Source organism: Coffea arabica, chromosome 1e (genome assembly GCF_036785885.1).
Source record: "Coffea arabica cultivar ET-39 chromosome 1e, Coffea Arabica ET-39 HiFi, whole genome shotgun sequence".
NCBI lineage: Eukaryota > Viridiplantae > Streptophyta > Magnoliopsida > Gentianales > Rubiaceae > Coffea > Coffea arabica.
Window position 1 is genome coordinate 33,467,334 of NC_092311.1, and position 19,316 is coordinate 33,486,649.

The 19,316-nt window shown below is 36.8% G+C and overlaps 2 protein-coding genes across 3 annotated transcripts; one reads left to right on the forward strand and one right to left on the reverse strand.

Annotated features, from left to right (window-relative positions):
* Positions 1 to 2,787: 2,787 nt before the first annotated feature.
* On the forward strand, positions 2,788 to 19,253 carry LOC113702092 (rhodanese-like/PpiC domain-containing protein 12, chloroplastic). Its single transcript, XM_027223081.2, has 8 exons — positions 2,788 to 3,282; positions 4,559 to 4,696; positions 4,908 to 4,999; positions 7,299 to 7,399; positions 7,473 to 7,583; positions 8,331 to 8,439; positions 9,220 to 9,270; positions 18,930 to 19,253. Exons 1-8 carry the CDS (start codon positions 3,009 to 3,011, stop codon positions 19,008 to 19,010), a joined length of 957 nt encoding a protein of 318 aa, XP_027078882.1. The 5' UTR covers positions 2,788 to 3,008; the 3' UTR covers positions 19,011 to 19,253.
* On the reverse strand, positions 15,218 to 17,212 carry LOC140009291 (uncharacterized). 2 transcript variants are annotated; one of them, XM_072054417.1, is made up of 2 exons: positions 15,860 to 17,212; positions 15,218 to 15,530 (listed from the first exon to the last, which is right to left on the reverse strand). In XM_072054417.1, exons 1-2 carry the CDS (start codon positions 16,920 to 16,922, stop codon positions 15,496 to 15,498), a joined length of 1,098 nt encoding a protein of 365 aa, XP_071910518.1. In that variant the 5' UTR covers positions 16,923 to 17,212; the 3' UTR covers positions 15,218 to 15,495. The 2 variants fall into 2 exon arrangements, with proteins under 2 accessions (XP_071910518.1, XP_071910525.1); XM_072054424.1 differs by having other exon boundaries at positions 15,884 to 17,211.
* Positions 19,254 to 19,316: the final 63 nt, after the last annotated feature.

Here is a 19,316-nt window from a genome sequence, read left to right on the forward strand (position 1 = left end):
GTTAATAATGTTCCATTATTTCTTCATCCAATTTCTGAATTGTTTCAAGTTGAAGGTTATTTTGTGTTTGTAGGTTGTAAAGTTGGCCAAAATTCCCCAACTATGACTAAGGAGTTGCAACCTAATTTCGTATTTGTTCCAGATGCATGTGACGCGAACGCATGTGATTCGTATGGAGTGCGTGTCACTTCATTACTACCGCTTATGTTGGGTGATGCACACAAGTGTGTCAATCACCATCCGAATGCTACCCCTACCTCCCTGGGTCATGTTTATATGGGTGTACAGCACGGGTGGTTCAGTGTCCTACCTCCAGCTTGGAAAGTTGAGTCGATTCAGCAATGCCTAGGGTCGAACTGTACCATCTTGCACAACCAGATTCAGGGCTTTTTTAGTCCCAACGAACATCGTTATCAAGTGCACATGAATGCCCATACTCGAAGACAAATTGGAGAGCTTTGTGTTGCAACCTGGAACGTTCACAAGCCTTACACACGTTCCTTCTTACCTTGGCGAATGTCCTTGTTCGAGAGGCCCTTGATGCTGACTAAGAGACATGTGCACCGAATTATATTAATCATAACATGTACAAGTGTTATTCAATCCAAGAGGGCCAATATGTGGAGATTTGAGGCGTCATACTGGCAACTCTTGTTAGTATCATTCATCTCCATCCAGATTTGAGGACAAATCCTTCTTAAGAGGAGGGGACTGATGTGTGCACGGATGGCGAGATGGATAGCGGCTTTAACTCAAGACTCTCATAGAGACCTCGAAGGCTTGAAGGATTTTAATCGGGTTATCTACACCATGACCCAAGCCCATGAAGAGTCAAGTGGGCCTCCAAATGAGTTGGCCGAATAGGGCCTTAGGCCTTAGTAGTTATTTAGCAATTGATTAGTGTTTAAGTAAGAGCATGGGCCGGCCCATCTTGTCCCAAGACCATGGGCCGACTTTTCCCTTTCCTAGTCCCTTTAGGGTTTCAGTCACTTTAGCCTATAAATAGGCTTGCTTTGTAAGGTTTTAGGTAGACGTTTTATCAATAAAGTTTTGCATATTTTCGATTCTTCTTGAGAGAGAGATTCGACCCCTTTACTTGCTTTGGCAAGGGTTTTGAGCAGTCTTGCGTCCTGTCCTAGATTGTTCTACCGACCTATTCCCCTGGAGTATTCACCTTCATCGGAGTGTCGTCTACCATCTTGAATCAAATCGTGTCGTCCGTTTGGTTCTAGATCCCGCAATTCCAAGCGTTGGACATCCTCGCTAGATCCTTGGGCAAACGTGCTACGTGTCTCGAAACGTGTTGATCGAGGAACGTATCATTTTCTCTCTCCTCTATCTACCCATGAAAAGTGCCCACATGCATGCTGTTTCTGAATAAAAAGAAAATATAGTTGTCTAAAACTCTTTTTAACTTATTCATGTATAGAGCAAAATTAAAGACAGTAATAACAGATTATTAATGACAAATTCACATTGTAATTTGAGTAACAGTAAAATTTTCTTCCCGGATTTTCAAGTGTCCAAGAGGTGCACAATGGTACCTCTTTACCACATTCACACATTTTTTGGGGCGATCTTTCAACGTTATTTGAAGCACTTTGTGACATTTTTATAATACTTTTGGTTGACAAAAAAAATTTTAGGAACTGTTAGATCTGTTGAAATGAAAGAGAAAAAATAGGTTATAACTGGATGAAAGCATGAAAGAGAAAAAATAGGTTAAAAAGTATCAGACACCCCTTTTTATAACTCATTGAGGGACATTTTAGTCAGCCAAAACAAACGGCGCTCTTCCAATGGCAATTTCAGCATCTTGAAGTTTTTAACGATGCAATTGCTTAGCTGGATTGACAGAAGGGGTAAACTGTGGAAAAACAAATATTGGGGGGTAATTTGAGAAATGACCAATACTTAAAGGGGATAAAGTGTGATTAACCCTTTCTCAAACTGCAGGGGAGGTGAGTGTAAGTGTCAGAAACCTCAAGGGAGGTTTCTACAATTTTCCCCAATTTTTTTTGGCAAGAATGGAACTCATTTGTGAAGATATCCGAATGCAGGGCAGTATCTGCATTCACATGCTAAATTAGGTAAATTTTAAATATCTTAATGACTGACTCCAAAATACCCATTAGAATGTATCTTATTTAGTTATTTAGTAACCCACCCATTAAAAGTTAAACGCCCACTAAATTAGTCACCCACTACAACTAACAAACTAATTGGTTACCCATTAAATCAATAATACTTAAATTACCCACTCCATAAAAATAAATAAATAAAAGAATGTATACAGCCACCCTACCATTGTAAATGTATCACACAAGATATAGTACCTCCCATCTTCTTTTTTTTAATTTATTTATCTAAAAGAATTCTTGATTCACGTTAATGGATTTTCTTAACAAGTGTACTAATACATTTAAATTCCACCTAACTTAATATGTATACATTCATTAACAATTATTATCCCCCTCTTATATTTATACACTTTTTCTAATTAATTTAGCTTTGTAAAACTCTAACACTTGAATACATCTTAACAAAGTCCCCAATAAGCACAATCCATTAGACCAACCGTTACATTTATACACTTTTCTTAATTAATTTACCTTTGTAAAACTCAAACACTTGAATACATTTTAACAAACTGTGTTGGACCAATCATGCATTAATAACTATCACATAACTTTACATTAGTAACTACCAGATAATTATCCATCTTTGGAAGAGGATGGATCAGATGATTTGACGAAGGGATTGTAAATTTGAGCAATCCCACTTATACTTAAAACAAAAGTAATAATTATCCATCTACAAATTCTAATTAAAATCCCTACACATTTGTGCCTTCATAACTAGTGGAAAGAATCAAAGAATTCCCATAGCAGAGAACCTCCTGAGTTGTCTCCAAATAAAACCTAAATCAAAGCAAAAACCTTATTTTATTTTAGTAACAGAACCATCAAAGCCATATTCTCTGCAAGAAATTTGCCAAGGATCAAGAAATGTTAAGAGCATCTTCTTCGCTACTACCACCAGTTTCCTCTGCTCCATCTCTCTTAACTCTCATCCCTTCTCTCAATTTCTCATCATCACCATTATCGGAACCATTTTTTACTTCTTCCCCTGTTAAATTTTCTCTGCTGCATCATCAGACAATGCTCTCCAAGAAAGCCCTTTTAGGTACACCCGATTTGCCTCGTCGTTTTTACTCTTCCAGTTTCAAAGGGATACCTCCTATGGCGGGCATTCATCAGTTTTGTCCTAGAGGCCTCACAGGTTTGTCATTCTATCAAACTCCATCTTCCCTCTACTATTTTGTGTTTCCCCTTTTTTCCAAATTTTTTAGGGGAAAGTGGCAATTTTTTTTTTGGAGTAGTTCATAAATTAGTTATTTTCTTGATATTTGTGAATGTGGTTTACCATAAGGTGAATGGGTCCAATATACAGTTTAAGCTACTTGTGAGAGCTTAATTGATTGGTAAATGTTCTTTTGTCTGTTAATGTGAAATGTCTGTTGTGTACCTTATTTGGGGAATGTAAGATATTAATTTATATCACTGAAGCTTGATTGAGCTTGACCTCAAGCTCACAGAATTGAGCTCAACTCAGATGAGTTGAACTTGATCTTATCATACCATGTGAGCTGAGTTTGAGCTTGTCTCGAGGGATTAGCTTGAAATCAAGTTCGAGCTTTTTACATTTTTCTGGAGTTGGAACTGGAATATAGCAGTTTGAGTACACCCCTCGTCTAGATGTGACAAAATTGGGAAAAAAAATTAAAATCGGTTCAATGGTTAGAGACGTTGGTTGGTCGTATATTTACAATGTACTCGTTCATTGTCATATTTGTGTGCTCATGTTTTGTGTTGTTGCGTACATTTCACCAGACTAAGACTAATGGCACTGGCAATTATTGCAGCTCTGAATCCTTTGTTCTTAGAGTTGATCATAGTATAACATTCTTTTTAAGTTTTACTGCTTCATTTGCAGCAGAAAGCAACTATAAGTAGCTTCTTCCATAAACTTAGCTTGCAACTTATCACTGTGTTCGTTCTTTTTTTTCCCTTTTTATTTTCATTTTCTACTTAAAACTGTAATTACCTTGAAAGAAAACAAATCAAGCATCGAGGCATTTTCAGCTAAAATCAGGTGCAACTAGATGCAGTACTGCCAACTAGATCATGAAATATAATGAATTGAACAATTGGAACTTAAGAACCAACTGCCAAGTGAAAACTTTACTGTTCAATTTTGACTTTACGTTTGTTGTTTAGCTTCAGTTACTGAATAGAAGGCTGAGCCCAAATTTTAGCTGGAAAGCACAAAGGAACTAACCAGTATATGTTGGACACTTGAAGCACATGCTTGATGTACTATTAGTGGTTTAAAATTGAAAAGAACTAAATAGTAATCCATTATTTTAATTATTTTTTTCTCATACAGACACCCATGACATCAATGATTTTTACATCCCTAATATTACATATTTCTTTTCTCATTCAGCTTCATGATTACTTCTTGTTGTTATTATTTTAATAATTGGAGTGTTCAGCCTCGTTTAGTGCTGGGAGTGGTGGCTCTGAGAGCTCGAGTGGTTCCACTGCTGGCAGGGAAATATTAGTTCAGCATCTGCTTGTGAGAGAAGATGATCTTAAGCTTCTGCTGGAGCTACAGAAAAGAATCACGCAAGGTCTTTTTTTAGTTCTTGTGTACTTTTTGTTTGACGATCATCATCTATTAGCCCTTTTATCTGGCATTTTCAAGAAAAGCAACAGCAAGTTGCTTTTGATCTTGGCTTTTGTATTCAATATCTTCCATTGAATATCAGTTATTTCTAAAAGCAAGATTTTTATGTTTGTCTGATTAAGTTGTTCCGATAATGAAATCTACGTTGTATTCAGGAGAGGATATAAGCGACTTGGCTGTCGAATATTCAATTTGTCCATCAAAAGAGGAAGGGGGAATGCTTGGTTGGGTGAGGAAGGGACAAATGGTATTCCTTTGTGCTTATTTCTGTTCCAGACAGATATGTGCTATATAATGCCCATATTAGTCTATATTATTTTCATTTGCTTCATTATTTTGCTTCCAGTGAATGATATAAATGCATTACTTGCTCAATGAGCATAACTTATAAGATATCATGAGCTTGGGGAGGCAATAATGTCAGGATCTAACTCAAGGCGGTCAAGATAATAAACCTATGAGGCTCCGTGTGTATGCTAAAGTGATGATTAAAGACATACACAGGGGGCTTCATTTGGAAGCTTAAGCTTTTGTACCAAGTGTAGAGTTAATAGTAAACAGCTCATAAACATTTATTTGCACGTGCTGGAGCAGTTAATGTAAAGGTTCTTGGAATACCTATCTTTATTCTACGTTTATGGTTTAGGTGTTTCCTGCAGTGACATTTTGTTACCAATGTGCTACATGAATGAGTTCTGTCCAGGGATTGTTTTAGGAACTCTAAACAGAACTCAAAACTCTTTTGAATATGGAAAACTTGTTCATATTACAATGGACAGATATACATCGAATGGCTATTTTGGTTAGTAATTAGTGCTCATGCAGTTTCTTTGTGCTTCACAATCTGTGAAATAACTAGTCAAACTTCAAGGAAAAGCAATATGAAGACTTCAGAAATTCGAAATGTTTGTTCAAAGAACACGGCATATCATGCTAGAGTGATCATGCAGAATGGCCGGGCAACATTATATTGTCTATTGGACCTTAGTACTTAATCATAGACCAAGCACATATACTACAATTTGGTATTAGTTACAAGCTCTTCTGGGGGCAATAGATTCATCAAACGATTTCACTTGGCATTGTGATGCAATGAAAACTAGTATAGAAAAGAAGAATAGGAACAGATTTGCTGCCCCACGTGCACACTTGCCCTATGATTTCAAAATTAGAATCTGACATTGAAGATCTTAATTTTCATGGTTATTAATAAGGCATGCTTTTACTCCAGAGACAAATTGAACAGTTACATTGAAGCTCTTGCATTTTGTTGTGAATACATGGCTGTTTGTTCAGCCTTTTGGTCAATATAGCAAGATGATCTTGTCCGTCCCTAGATTTAGACTTTTGATTTGAGTTTTGACTGGTTACCATGAAGCAAAGAATTTTTAGGAGCTTTTTAAGTGTTTCAAATGTCCTACAGATATGGACTGGGGACGAAAAGAGAATAGAAAAAGCAAAATAGACATCTGTTCAGAATGCTAACAATAGCTCATATTGCTAGATCGATAAACAATTCTAGATGCTGAAAAAATTCTTGATGACCTGTTAATTTGTTGACTTGTTTCAATGCGGATCCTGGTACTAGAGTTTGAAAGATTTCTCTCAAGTTCATCAGTTAGCAACAAAAAGAATTTGAGTGTAAGAAAAGATTTGCTAAGCATAATTGTTACTCGAAGCAATTAACCAACAATTACATATCATGTACGCTTTTCAGTCTGGAAGCTCAATTTTCTTTGGTCAACTATCCTTTTCATTTCAGGTGGGATTGGTAAAATGCTGTTCTGTGCCTGTTAAAGAGAATTTCGGGACCTTAGTTCGATTTTTTTTTAATAACTTAAACTCGGTTACATCCTTTTTTTCCCTTTTCAATCTTCTAGAAATTTTACAATTATTTGAGTGCATTGAAGTACACAGTGGTGGTGGTAATGATAAGACATTTTTCATTCAGCAACAAGCTGCAAAGACAGCAGATTTTGTGCACATGATTTGGTTTTCTATTTAGCATCAAATAAAGCTCCTTGGCTTCCGTTGGTTGTTTTGCTTTCACTTCTTGAATGTAGTATCTGAATCTCATGTCAATGCTTTATCAGGTATTTCACATTCTGGTGCATTATTTCCTTTTCCACAAGGAAAGAAAAAACAATCCGAAGTATTGAATATCTGTACTTATTTCTGTGTTTTGGCTGCCAGATAAACAAATTAGTTGAATCAACTGGGTAGAATCTTATCTGATATTATCTGGATAAAGCTAATAATTTATTTCAGTACTAATGGCTGTTTCACTAATGCAGTAGTTCCCCGTGTTAGAATGTCTACTGAGGAACAGTTACCTGTTAAGGGGCATATGGTGGTATTAGAATTTTGATTGCCAGTGGTACATGTTACACATCAATGGGAGTGGCTGCAGTTTATTATGCTCAGTTTTTTCCTAACAGAATCAAGATAGTAAATTTAACTCAATTGAAGACCTATGTCCACGTCCTCATAATGCAGTTATCATCTCTGCCATTTGAGTTATTTTTCTGCATCTTGGAACTTATTAGGTGCCAGAATTTGAGGAGGCTGCATTTTCTGCTCCATTGAACAACGTTGTAAAGTGTAAAACTAAATTCGGTTGGCATCTATTGCAAGTTCTTTCTGAAAGGTAAGCTCACAAAATTTGGTATTATGATGCAAACAATGCTGGTCTTTTACCGTGTCCATGCTTTCATTTGAAGGGAAGAATCAATACTTGAAGAAATTGCACCTACAGAGCTTCATGAAAAGATGCAAGATCCCTCTTTCTTAGAAGAGGCTCAACTGATTGATGTTCGAGAACCAGAAGAAGTGTATGATCTTATCCCATGTGACTGCATGTTTTAACTTGCACTTGAAACATTTTATCCATCTTGTTCTTCTTGAATATTTCAAAGTATTCTACCTAAAAGGTATTGTAGTCTTAAGGTGGAATAAAAGGATGGCATACACTGTTGATATGTTGTTGAGTGCCATATTTGTTTTTCGTCTGTGTATATTGCTTTCTGAACAAGAATGTTGAGTATTCAAGATTGTTACGGGAACTGAAGAACCAACCCTGTAAATTCTTGCAAACAGAAAATGTTTGTCACATGTCAGATAGGATGCATTCTATATATGATGCTTTTCATTATGGGCTTCATATTGCTAATGCTATGTGTTTAAAACATAGTCATATTCAATGACAACTTGAGGACTTATGGCATCAGGAAGTTGGGGGAACCTTTTCATTTTATTCATACATCTTATTGCTAATGTCTCAATTGTTGATGGAACTTTGGCAAGAAAGTTCTAGTAATTTATAAGAACTTGATTTCCTGACAAATATGTCCAGCTTTTCATGAATAAGTTGCAGGTAATCATAATTTTTTTTTGGAAGACTAATGATAAATAAGAGGAATGATTGAAGTTACCCGTGGCAGCTGCAGCTGCAGTAATACCCACCAACCCGGCCCCTACATACTCATAACAATGACAAAGCAAAACACCAATAGAGAGAACTTTCTTTTTTAGGATTTGGAATCGAACACATTCCTCATACTGTTTATTCTCTGAAACAGGGCCAAAGCTTCTTTACCCAGTTTTCAGGTTCTTCCACTTCGCCAGTTTGGAAACTGGGGTCCTGAAATTGCAACGAGATTTGATCCTCAAAAAGACACATATGTCATGGTGTGTACATATTTTCTCCTCTTTACTTTAAGTAGTATATTCTGATATGCAGAAACTAGCAAGCCATGTCTTGTTACTTTTGGTCTTCACATGCAAGGTGCTATAGCCTAAACTTTGTTAGTTGTTGCTATTTTATTTAAGTTTTTAAATCCTTAAATGGTTACCTATTTAAGCTGCTTCTTGTGTTTACTTTGCAAGTCTATTCTACTCTGACGATGTTCCATTCATTTGCCTGCCAAAATGTTTTTATGTAATCAACTTCAGTTAATCATAATTTTTCTTGCATGTGCATGTCTAGCCATATGACTTTTATGCTTTTTCATGCAACGGATTGATAAAAAAGTCTGTTCTTGGATGGGCATTTTGTCAGATTATAAGATTTTCTTGCGCAGGTGCCAAAGGCTTGCTAGTGTGCAATATTTATTGTTAGAACCTCTCAGCAGTTTGGGTATTATTTGTCATCCTCTCATTGCCTGTTTGCTGTTCTACCATGGTTAGAATATGTTATGTTAATACATACCTTATTTGTTGAACCATATTTGGCAGGAATTTATTTTATGATGTCAAATGTAATCATTGATTTCTATTCTTTTTCTTTTTTAAGGGATTTACCTTTATCTTAAGCCAGTACTCATATATGCTGATATATACTTAGTGTTATCTGCATTATGTTTAATGAGCTTGACTTCTTTTTCATGTTTTCTACCTTTAACTTTTACCATCTTGGATTCTCCACTTAGTGATATCTGCTCTGACGGTTGCTTTTGGTCCATGATGCAGTGTCACCATGGCGTGAGGTCTTTACAAGTTGCCAAGTGGTTGCAAACACAGGTAAAGTCTTCCCATTACTCGCGTGAATTTATGAGTGGAGTGAGTTTTTAATGTCATCTAAAACTAACGTGTGCTTGACTCAAGTGATTTCCTAGTTTCCAGTTAAGTTATATGTTTCAGATTTATATTATGATCAAGTCTGTCTATATGGACATCTTGTTAAACCTGCATAGTGTGTGGCAGATATCAGAAAAAAGTCAATTAGCTTGAAGCATTTAGGGACATATTCACAACTGGGGTCTCCTAAACCTAGTGAATCTAATATTTCGAGGTGAAATCGTGAGTTTGAAATGATAATATGTTTTCCCCCATATTCAAAGTAATGTAAACTTTGCATTTTGGATGAATTAGATATGATAGCAAATTTGGATCATTAGCGAACAACTCCAAGAGATCGATAATTGGGAATGGGAATGTGAAGATATTGGAGACAATGTGATTAGCAAATTTTATTTTTTGGATTAATCTAAGGCCTATTTGACAGTTTAGGTTCTTCAAAAATTCTTTCGAAGTTTTAGAATCGTATTATTGTATGTGATTCCAAAATATTTAGGCTTTCCCTTTTGTTACAAACCCCATTTCTTGATAATTGAAATTTGAAAATGTTGAAATGGCCTGTTTTTCTGAATCTTACAGTGTAGATTTTTGGTTGGATTATCCTTTGTGATATTCCTGTGTTATCAATGTATCATCGAATTGATTTGTCTTGCGAAGTAGAAGGCTTTCAATCTCCATATTTTGGCCCATAATGATTGAGTTTTTATTATCTTAGTGCTTAATGTTCATTTGTTTGGACCAATTCTTGTTTTTCCTTGGAATTGGCTTCAACCTCATTTTTCTTCAGTTAATAGTCCTGCCCAGCTTTCTTTGATAGACTATTAAATTTAAAAAAGAGAAACATAAGAAGCTTGCAGTCTGAATAAGTTCCTCGATGAGTGTCACTTCAGTATGGCATCTCTTCTCAATCTTAGAAGGCACTGCTTGGGTAATGATCATGTGTGTGGAATTTTGAAAACTTTTACTTTTCTTTTTTGAGTATATAACATTTTATCTTTCTTGTTTTTCTTATTTTCAAAACCATAGTTTTGAAAGGCAAGAATCCCTACAAAATTGTGTGTAAGAGTTCCTTCAAGGCAAAATGGTGGGAGATAGAATAAAGTTCTTGGTTGCAATAACTTCTTATTTGTGTTTTGGAACTTTTCTTCATTTTGTTGCCTTGGTCCTCCCATGAGTTACCACCAACTCTTGCTACAAGACTAAGACTCCTTTCAAGTCTTTAAATAAATCTATTCTTAGAAAGAGCTTGATAAAACTTTTGGATCCAGAAGGAGACTGTTAAGATAAATTGTTCTATGGTCAATAAAATCAGGCTTCGGATCAGTATGTCTTGATGCTAGACAGAAGTGCAGTGTAGAAAAGAACCTGATACTCCCTTTGTCCTGTTAAGATAGTCACGTTTGGGAGAGTTTATTTTATCAGCAGCGTAGATCTGTAGACTTAAATGCGCAAATTTCACCTGTAACCCAATTAATTTTGGTATGCCCCTTGCACCTTCAAGTTTGGGCTGCATCTTAGACACTCAGCAAAGTGAAGCTAATCTGATCTTCCATAGTACATAGTGGGCCACTATAAGCAAATCAGCTGTCTCTTCGCTGGACAAGTCGGTAGATTTAAAAACTAAATAAACTTCCTTAGCTATTTTGACAAATATTTGGGGATGACTAAAAGGTGTGCAGGATATAATTGAGGGAACAGAGGGAGTGTATTTTATAGTTATTTTTTAAGACATGGCTTCCAAGATTTCAAGGCAATCAAGAAATGCCGCTTGGCTATATTGCAGTGGAATCGAAAGAATTTGACTCACTCTGTAGAAGAAACTGTATAGATTATAGGGGAGATGAGTATGCTGAAGTGTAGTTGTTTTGCCAGAGACTGACAAAAGATTTAAAGCAAACACTCACTAGAGAATGTAACAAAAATGATCTGTGTTGGTCTAGGAAGGCTAGACAAGCATATCTTAAAGGAAGAAGATTCCAGCGCAACTTATTTTCTTGGCATTGCAGTGCTGAAAGGGCGAATACTTGTGCACATTGAATTTTTTTTTTATTTTTTTGCATGCTCTCTGTCAGAATTTGATCAAGTAGGGAAAGACTTCATAGATTCCTGCTTGCAATGAATTTGAAGCTATAAAACTTGTCAGCAAAGTTACAATAAAGTGTTTGGAACGTATCACTAATTTTTAATGAGGCCTATTCCAGAGTTTACTTTGCGTCCTGAAAGCGTGTGTGTCTGATCCACAAAAGAGCTTTCTGATATACACTGTAGTAGCCCCTGTAGTTAGTGGCAAAGTCATCAACAAAACACACGTGAATAGCATTCAGCTTTTGATGGGAGAGACTTTAAAGTAGTATACTTGTTTGTTTCTGTACCTAAAGGTGCAGTTAAACCTCCATAAATTATTGCTTGCATGCTCCATGTGCTTCGTAGCAGTAAAACCCTCTGAAACACTATCATTATAAATTAAATAAAAGCTGCAGTAGCACATATAACAAAACTCTGGATTTCTCTTGAGGTAATGCAAGTTTAGACATATATAAGGAAAAGTTCAACAGGCTTCATTAGAAGCTTCCCTAATATCTTCGTGCAAAGCACATTAATACTTTGTGATTTTCCTTATTTAGCTATGTCTCCGATTGAGCTCTGACAAAGGGATTGTGCTATCAGATGATGGATCTGCCTTTTACAAAACATATTCTTAAGGGGACACGGGGTCAAATTCACTATTTAGTAGATTGATCTGAACAAAAGAAGTCTACTCACACAGTTTGCAACAAGCTATTGGTCTTAAATATTTCATAAAACCAGGATGAAGAATTTGAGGAACTAAAGAAATTGGTTGGTTTGGAGATGTCTTCCTAACTTGAGTTAAAAAACTAGGTAGCTGGTATGACATCTTGCGCTGTAAACTAAGAAAAATGGAGAGAAAAAATACTTTTCTTCTATTTTTCTTTGGACTACACAATATACAAATATATATATACACAAGTGGATACTATAATCATATGATACTATAATCATACTATTACCTAATTAATATATGATACTATAATCATATGATACCTAATTAATATATGATACTATAATCAAATCTTTCCTAATATTTATATTATCAAATCTTTCCATAATATCAGATCACATATCTTCAACACTCCCCCTCAAGCTGGTGAATATAGATCTTCCATTCCCAGCTTGGCAACACTTTCATGAAACATGTTGCTACACAGTCCCTTTGTCATCACATCTGCAAGTTGAAGTCCTGTCAGAACATATGGAGTACAAATCAGTCCACTTTCTAGCTTCTCTTTAATAAAGTGCCTGTCTATCTCTATGTGCTTCGTCCGATCATGTTGCACTGGGTTGTGAGCTATACTTATAGCAGATTTGTTATCACAATATAGCTTCATCGGTTTGCTCCATTGAATCCTCAAGTCTTCTAGGATAATTTTAACCCACAATAATTCACATACCCCTGCTGCCATAGCCCTGAACTCTGCTTCAGCACTTGACCTTGCTACCACACTTTGTTTCTTGCTTCTCCAGGATATTAAGTTTCCTCCAAGAAATGTACAATATCCTGAAGTTGATCGCCTGTCAACTGGAGACCCTGCAAAGTCTGCATCTGTGTAAACTGCCAGATCAATTTCAGGACCCTTTTTGAATAAAATTCCCTTCCCTGGATGTGCCTTTAAGTAATGAAGCACTCGATAAACTGCTTGTAGATGAACTGCTCTAGGATCATGCATAAACTGACTAATAACACTGACTGAGTAAGCTATATCTGGCCTAGTATGTGCGAGATAAATGAGTTTCCCAACAAGTCTTTGGTACATCTCTCTGTCCACAGCTGTATCTCCATGAGCCTCACTTAATTTGTGATTCTGCTCAATGGGAGTTCCAACTGGTTTGCTTGCTGTCATGCCTGTTTCCTTGAGCAGGTCCATAACATACTTCTGTTGAGAAATAAAAATTCCCTGCCTTGATCGAGCCACTTCAATTCCCAGAAAATACTTCAATTTTCCTAAATCCTTTATTTCAAATTCCTTGGCTAGGCTCCACTTCAAAGTTTTCTTCTCTACTTCATCGTTTCCTGTCACTATGATGTCATCTACGTATACAATCAAAACAGTAACTCCCCCCAAGGCTGAATGCTTGATGAACAGGGTATGATCTCCTTGACTTTGCTTGTAACCATTAGCTATCATTACCTTGGCAAATCGTCCAAACCAAGCACGTGGGGATTGTTTCAGCCCATATAATGCCTTTTTTAACCGACAAACCTTGTTCTTGTCAACCCCACTGAATCCCGGTGGAATGCTCATATAAATCTCCTCTTCCAACTCTCCATGAAGAAAAGCATTCTTCACATCGTATTGCTGTAATTCCCAATCAAAATTAACAGCCAAGGATAGCAGAATTCTCACTGTATTCATCTTTGCTACTGGAGCAAATGTTTCCCGATAATCTACTCCATATGTCTGTGTGTATCCTTTCGCGACTAACCTTGCCTTGTAGCGTTCTAGGGACCCATCTGCTTTAAACTTTACTGCATACACCCATTTACAGCCCACTACTTTCTTGTTCTTTGGTAAATCAACTAATTCCCAGGTCCCATTCTTCTCTAATGCATCCATTTCTACTTCCATAGCAAGTCTCCATTCTTTCTTTGATAATGCTTCAGACAATGAGCTAGGAATAGAGACTGTATTTAAGGTGGAAAGGAAGCTTTGATGGCTCGGGGAAAACTTCTCAAAAGACACAAAGTGAGACAATGGATATAGGGGTCTTTTGGTGCATTCTCGGGGTTTTTTCCTTACAGCAATAGGTAGATGTAGGTCCTGGTCAGGGCTAAGAGGCTCAGGACAAGGTGATTTAGAGCTGGAAGAATGGTCGGTCGGTGGTGTAGAATTCAGATTTGATTCACTCATTGTTACCTCATTCCCGGAGCTTGGTTTAGAGGATTGTTCTTGCCTTGTAACCACGATGGGATCTCCTTTCCTTGTATACACTTGGTCAAACCGGAACCAGTCATAGATTTTACGGTCTTCCTTTTTTTCTTCTACCACATCAGATTGAAGAATTGACTTTTGGAATTCAGATTTGGATGACTCAGATGTGGTCAACTCTAAGGAGGGAAATTTTAACTCCTTATCTTCAAGTGTATCTAACTCCCCCTGAAGATAAGGAGTGATGAAATAGGGCTTATTTTCAACAAATGTAACATCTGCCGAGACATAGAGTTTTCTAGTAGGTGGATGATAACATTTGTAACCCTTTTGAGTAGATGAGTACCCCACGAAGACACACTTAAGAGCACGAGGATCTAACTTCCCACGGTTATGACTATGGACATGAACAAAGGAAGTACATCCAAAAACTCGAGGAGTGAGATTAAAGGAAGATCGAATATCGGGGTAAAATTTGGATAGGTTCTCTAGTGGACTTTGAAACCCCAAGACCTTGGAAGGAATTCTATTTATGACATAAGCTGATGTGAGTACAGCTTCTCCCCAATATGCTTTTGGCACACTTTGTTCAAACAGTAAGGCTCTAGTGCACTCAAGAAGATGTCGGTTTTTCCGTTCTGCCACTCCATTTTGTTGTGGAGTGGCAATACAGGATGATTCATGTATGATTCCTTCTTTTTGGAAAAACTGACTCAAGGTTTGATTGAAATAATCACGAGCATTATCTGAACGAAAGTGTTTTATCTTGGTGCCAAATTGATTTTGAATCATTGCATGAAAAACAGGGAAAATATAACTCAAATCAGACTTATTTTTGAGTAAATAGATCCAAGAGACTCTTGTGCAGTCATCGATAAATGTGACAAACCACTTAGACCCTGAGATGTTTGGAATAGTTGATGGTCCCCAAATATCACTATGGATTAAAAAGAAAGGAGAAGACGATCGTTTATTACTGATAGGAAATGGGACAAGAGTGTGTTTAGCATACTCGCAAATATCACAATGAAAAGACTGAACATCAAATCCCTTGAACAAGGAAGGAAACATTATTTTTAATGCAGAAAAAGACACATGACCTAGACGTCTATGATGTAACCAGATGACATCTTTATTGGAGGGTGAAGACAATGTGGACAGGGCAGATTTACTAAATTCTGGTTGACTTGATGTATCCAAGTAATAGAGTCCATCATGCTCCTTAGCTAGTCCAATCCTCTTCCCCGAGCCCCGGTCCTGAAAGTCACAATAGGATTCATCAAATATAACAGAGCCAGCTAGATCCTTGGCAAGTTTTTTTACAGAAACCAAATTTGTAGATAATCGAGGAACATGAAGAACATTTTTAAGAATCAAATTTGGAGTAACTTGGACATCTCCGATACCTGCCACAGTGGTTGTAGTACCATCTGCAACAACAATCTTTCTATTGCTAGGACAGGGATTATAGGTTTTGAATTTATTTGAAATATGAGTCATATGGTCCGTAGCACCAGAGTCAAGAATCCAGACATTCCTAAGCTCATTGCCTAAAACACTAAATGCAAAAGAGACTAGAGCCTTACCTGAAAGTGTCAATGAACACATACCCGGATTCCTTGATTGAGAATTGTTAGTTGCTGGTTTGTCAACTGTCTCTAACATACTTTTAAGCTTCTCAATTTCCTCCATACTAAACCCTCCAATCACTTGAGTTGGATCTTGAACCGACATATGAGCCTGCCTTTGCTGGCCACCTTTTTGTCCCCATTCACGAGTGGGTGGTTTCCCATGTAGTTTCCAGCATTGATCTATGGTGTGTCGTGGTTTCTTGCAGTATGTGCACCACAACTCCTCGCGATTCTTTTGCCCACTTGTTTGATTGGTCTTGTCCGCAGCAACCTTGTTCAGTACCAACCGCTGAGATTTGGAACTTAAAAGGGCTGAATTTTCTATTGAAGGTAGCTCTAACATAATACCCCTGCGACTTTCTTCTCCACGTACTTGGGATATTGCTTCTGTTAAAGAAGGAAACTCTGGCCTGCCCAGAATTTGAATTCGTACAAGATCGAATTCAGAGTTTAGGCCAGCCAAAAAATCATAAACTCGATCCCTTTCTATGAACTTCTTGATAAACACTGCACATTTGCTACAGTTCAAATCAAGTGCCCTGTAATAATCCAGTTCCTGCCACTGGTTTTGCAGAAAATTGGCATACTCCGTCACTGTTTTTGTCCCTTGTTTTGCTCCAGTTGTCTTTGTCTTGATGTCATAGATAAGAGCTGCATCATTAACCTTGGAATATGTCTGATGAAGGGCATCCCAAATTGCCTTTGCTGTAGGAAGAAACATACATGTATCGCTGATTTCAGGAATCATGGAATTCCATAACCAAGACATGATCATTGAATCCTCTTGTTCCCATGCTTCAAACCCCGCCGTTTCACTATCCGGTGCTATTTCCAATAGATGACTCAACTTTCCTTTTCCTTTCAGGAATGTTCGAACCAATTGAGACCACTTCAAATAATTTTTTCCATTTAGTCTATATGCTGCCTGGATGTTTTGAAGCTCTGTTGTGTTCCGTGTACTTTGTTCTTCTTCCATAGTTGAAGACAATTGCCGCGTTGAGGATGTAGCATCCGCCATGATTGAATAGGAGGGGGGGAAAAAAAAATGTATAGTAACAGGAACAGCAATGAAGGCTGGAGAGAATAAGAAAGGAACCAGCAATTAAGGCTGGAATTGACAAGAAGCAAAGGTGGTATTTTTCCCAGAACCCTAGACGGGCTCTGATACCATGTAAACTAAGAAAAATGGAGAGAAAAAATACTTTTCTTCTATTTTTCTTTGGACTACACAATATACAAATATATATATACACAAGTGGATACTATAATCATATGATACTATAATCATACTATTACCTAATTAATATATGATACTATAATCATATGATACCTAATTAATATATGATATTATAATCAAATCTTTCCTAATATTTATATTATCAAATCTTTCCATAATATCAGATCACATATCTTCAACATGCGCCAATGTCAGTAACTTGTATTCCACTGTGTATTCACCTGGTCTTAGAACCTTTGACACTAATGACTGGAATGATGGCTTCTTTAATCTCCCGATCATCAATGCCCTATTAACTGTTTAGTCTGGTCACTAGTTACAGAGACCTTGAATTCAGCTCGTTATCATTATGATGTGCTTGATTCACTTAAAACAGGTCTGCATGAAGGTTCAGCGGATATCCTTCATCTAATCATAATTCTGCTGTACTGATCTGCACTGGAACTGTGTAAATTTGAGTCCTGAAGTGGTGAGGCTTGAATTGCCTCAAAAAAACTCAGCAACATTTCCATCACCAAGGGGTGATCATCTTCATCTATACTTCACTTTATCTTGAGTATCTTCTGCTGTGATAAAGTCAGCATACTTGAGGAATATTTCTTTCCTGTTGTTTCAACGAGGAACTGATAGGCTGCAACTGAATCTGTTATGTGTCTTCTCTTTAGTATATGTCTCTATGTTCAGATTATGAGATATAGTGATGCAATATATATGCGCATAAAGAAATATTAAAGTCAATTCAAAAGCAAGGTAGCTCAATCAATTTAATGCTTCTTTTTCTTGAATAATTACTGAGGATCTTAAGATCTTTCAAATTGTTCTCCTTTCTGATACTGTGAGTGTCTATTTTCTTCAACTGCATGTCAGATGTGAATTATGTACCTGCTAAAAATCTTATGGTTCTAAGAATTCGTTAGTTTCGTCTGTAATTTTTTGAATAGCCTGAGAGATGGCCGTTCAACCTTATAATACTATCATCATACCAATTAAGGCATTCTTGTGTTTGTTCCCAAGATCATTTATAGCATGTCATTCATTGCGATTGAAATCGCTGAAGGTCATCTCCATGCACAAATTGATTCATTAGATTTCTTGTAAGGCTCCATGTGGATGGTTTTCTCAGAAGTTTTTTAAGAAAAGTACTACTCTAGCATATTGTAGATTAAGGGGGTATATGGTTGAACAAGGTGGCTGGTTCAGAAAACTTTTGAGAAAAGTCTATCAAAACAGAGCCTGGCAATTTTGCTGCTCTTTCGACTTCATGAATGGAATGTTGAAAACTTCATCTCTAAGTGGTCACATCATTTAAGTGTTCAAACAATCAAATGTTACCCTGCATTATGTCTGTTTAAGCAGGCTGAGCAGTACAGGGAGACAATGCTACCATGTATCCTCTAATGTTTCTCATTGTTGGTAGTTATGTTGGTTTTTGTTTGATTTCCGATACTTCCAACAGAAGAGCATTAGTGGTAATAGCCATTTGACTCCATTATACTGATTGTTGATATTTGGCCTGGTCACCATTTTCTTGTGTTACTAATTCATGATGGCTCTTTTGCATTTTGCATGAGAAATAGAACCTAGTTGGGATTTCTTGTCCATCCTAATGTGTGCTTCACTGTCCTATATACTTGGAATGGCATGCATTATTACTTGGTTTTTGATGAAAGAATGTTATAGGACTTAAATAAGTGTAATTTACTACCTTTCTCCCTACAATGTCTCAATTTTAGGAACTGTTGTTTCATACCACCTGAAGCTTTAACTTGCTTTACGTTTAATGCTCAGGGGTTTAGGAGAGTTTTCAACGTGTCTGGAGGAATTCATCAATATGCACTGAAGGCTGATCAGTCAGTCCCTACCTATTGAATAGAATTCTTTATTTTCTTGAATGAAATTTTGCTTTTATTTTTTTTTTGTTAGTTTCACATTTGTTATTGGCTTCAATGGTTCATAGGGAAACAAAAGTGAACAACCTGTTGAACTTTTTGCTCTGAATCAAACTTTTGGCTGAATTTTTAGCATATTTTTGCAAGCACCTACATCTGTTGTTCAAGGTTTAATGTTGTATGAGTTCGATACTGAATGGTTAAAATGGTGTTCCCTTGATGATTTCTATGCTCTTATTAGCCAGGTTTTTGTGGGATTTGGTTGTGTGGAGTAATTGCATTGCAC